The sequence below is a fragment of the Nematolebias whitei genome, chromosome 19, assembly GCF_014905685.2.
Source record: "Nematolebias whitei isolate Nwh7 chromosome 19, NemWhi1, whole genome shotgun sequence".
Taxonomy (NCBI): domain Eukaryota; kingdom Metazoa; phylum Chordata; class Actinopteri; order Cyprinodontiformes; family Rivulidae; genus Nematolebias; species Nematolebias whitei.
In genome coordinates this window covers 38000525-38002171 of record NC_056516.1, presented here as the reverse complement: position 1 = coordinate 38002171, position 1647 = coordinate 38000525, and the positions used below count along the sequence as shown (strand labels likewise).

Below are 1647 nucleotides of genomic sequence, written 5' to 3'. Positions count from 1 at the left end.
TCCAACAACTGGTCTCCTCAGATCCTCCAAAACTTCCAACAACTGGTCTCCTCAGATCCTCCAAAACCTCCAACAACTGGTCTCTTCAGATCCTCCAAAACCTCCAACAACTGGTCTCTTCAGATCCTCCAAAACCTCCACCTGGTCTCTTCAGGTCCTGGATGTTTGCAGGTTGTGAAGAAGACAGGAGGCTTCACTGAGGGAAACACGGACCTGCAACAACTTTGATGTAACTTCTTAGTTTAAACGTTTGATGTTTACGATGATTTTTGTGAATAAAATGTGGATTTATGAAACTGGAAACTTTTATCTTTTACTTTTTAAACATTTTAATCAGCGTTTCCAGAACTGTGGTTGTATAATTTAAGAAAGAACGAGATAATTCTGTGAAACCTCTGAGAAGAAACTGATTTGCTTCTTTCTGTCAGCCGATCGTCACTTCCTGTCTCACCTCTGGTCTTGGGGCTGACTCGGATCCCCACCCCCGACTGCACGCCATTGGTGTGCAGGGGGAGGATGTGCTGGTGGGTGAGCTGTGGGGAGGACGGGTTGTCGGTGGGCAGGACGTACTGGACCTGCGCCAGCGGCTTGGGTTGAGGTGTGAGGGAGGAGGAGGTGGGGTGGAAGATGGGTGGATGAGTTTGGGGGTGAGGGCTGATGAGCTGCAGAGTATGGGCAGCAGGGAAGGACCCCCCCAGAACTAGGCTAGTGACCAAGCTGCTGCCCCCCACGGAGGTTACACTGACTGGACCAGGGGGGGAGGATGATGACAGGTACCCACCCCCTGCGGTGATTGGCAGGTGCTGAGCTCCGCCTCCTCCGATCAGAAGAGTGGCCTTCTCCTGCGGGAGTGAGCTGAGGGTGATGGCTCCCTCCACCGGCTTGCTGGCGATGGGGATGGGGGTGCTGGCGATGGGGCGCACCACGTTGGTCACCACAGTTGGAGTCGGGCGCACCCCCCCGAGGACATGAGTGAAGCCCTGAGCGACGGGGACGCTCTGCCCACCTCCTCCACCTCCTGCTGCTTCCTCTCTTCTGGTTTCTCCTTCACTCCCCTCCTCGACTCCCTTCTTCTTCGTCTCAGCTCCATCGTCAGCGCCTCCTCCCTCTCCATTCGCTTTGACTGAGGGGGAGTCGGAGCGAGGGACAAAGGGGGAGGAGGGAGCTTCAGGCTGGAGGGAAGAGAGATGCACAAAGATCAAAGAAAAGTTTTATGTTCTTAACTCAAGAGTTTTAAAAAGTCTGTTTTTACTGTTGAAGAAGAGTTCCTCAAACATCAACTGTTACGATTAACTCTCGGAGGATTTACACGAAAACTGACCCCCAGGCAAAAATTACAGCCGACAACAAAAACTTTGAACAAAATAAAAATTATACATTTTATACAAACCCAGAAATTCTAATCTGGAAAAATGTAGTTTAAAAATATAAAACAAACAAAACTAGAGAAACAGCTTCTTCTGTGACAGCTAAAATGTTCTGAAGAAGCTAAAACTGAATTGGTGAAGCTAAAAGTAGCACAGCACTAGCTTAAAGCTAAAAAAACAATAGATACTAGCCTTGAGGTAAAAGCCACAATATGCTAGCTGAAAGCTAAAAATAACAAATGCCAGCTAAAAGTGACAAAATACGAACTAAAAGCTAAAA

General features: G+C 48.7%; 1 protein-coding gene across 1 annotated transcript in view; it reads right to left on the bottom strand.

Moving 5' to 3' along the window:
- cica (capicua transcriptional repressor a) overlaps nt 1–1647 on the bottom strand; it is a 45299-nt gene that overhangs the window by 11231 nt on the left and 32421 nt on the right. The window contains exon 12 of the mRNA XM_037693497.1: nt 452–1172. Coding sequence (XP_037549425.1) covers nt 452–1172 — 721 coding nt within the window. The remainder of the gene's footprint in view (nt 1–451; nt 1173–1647) is intronic.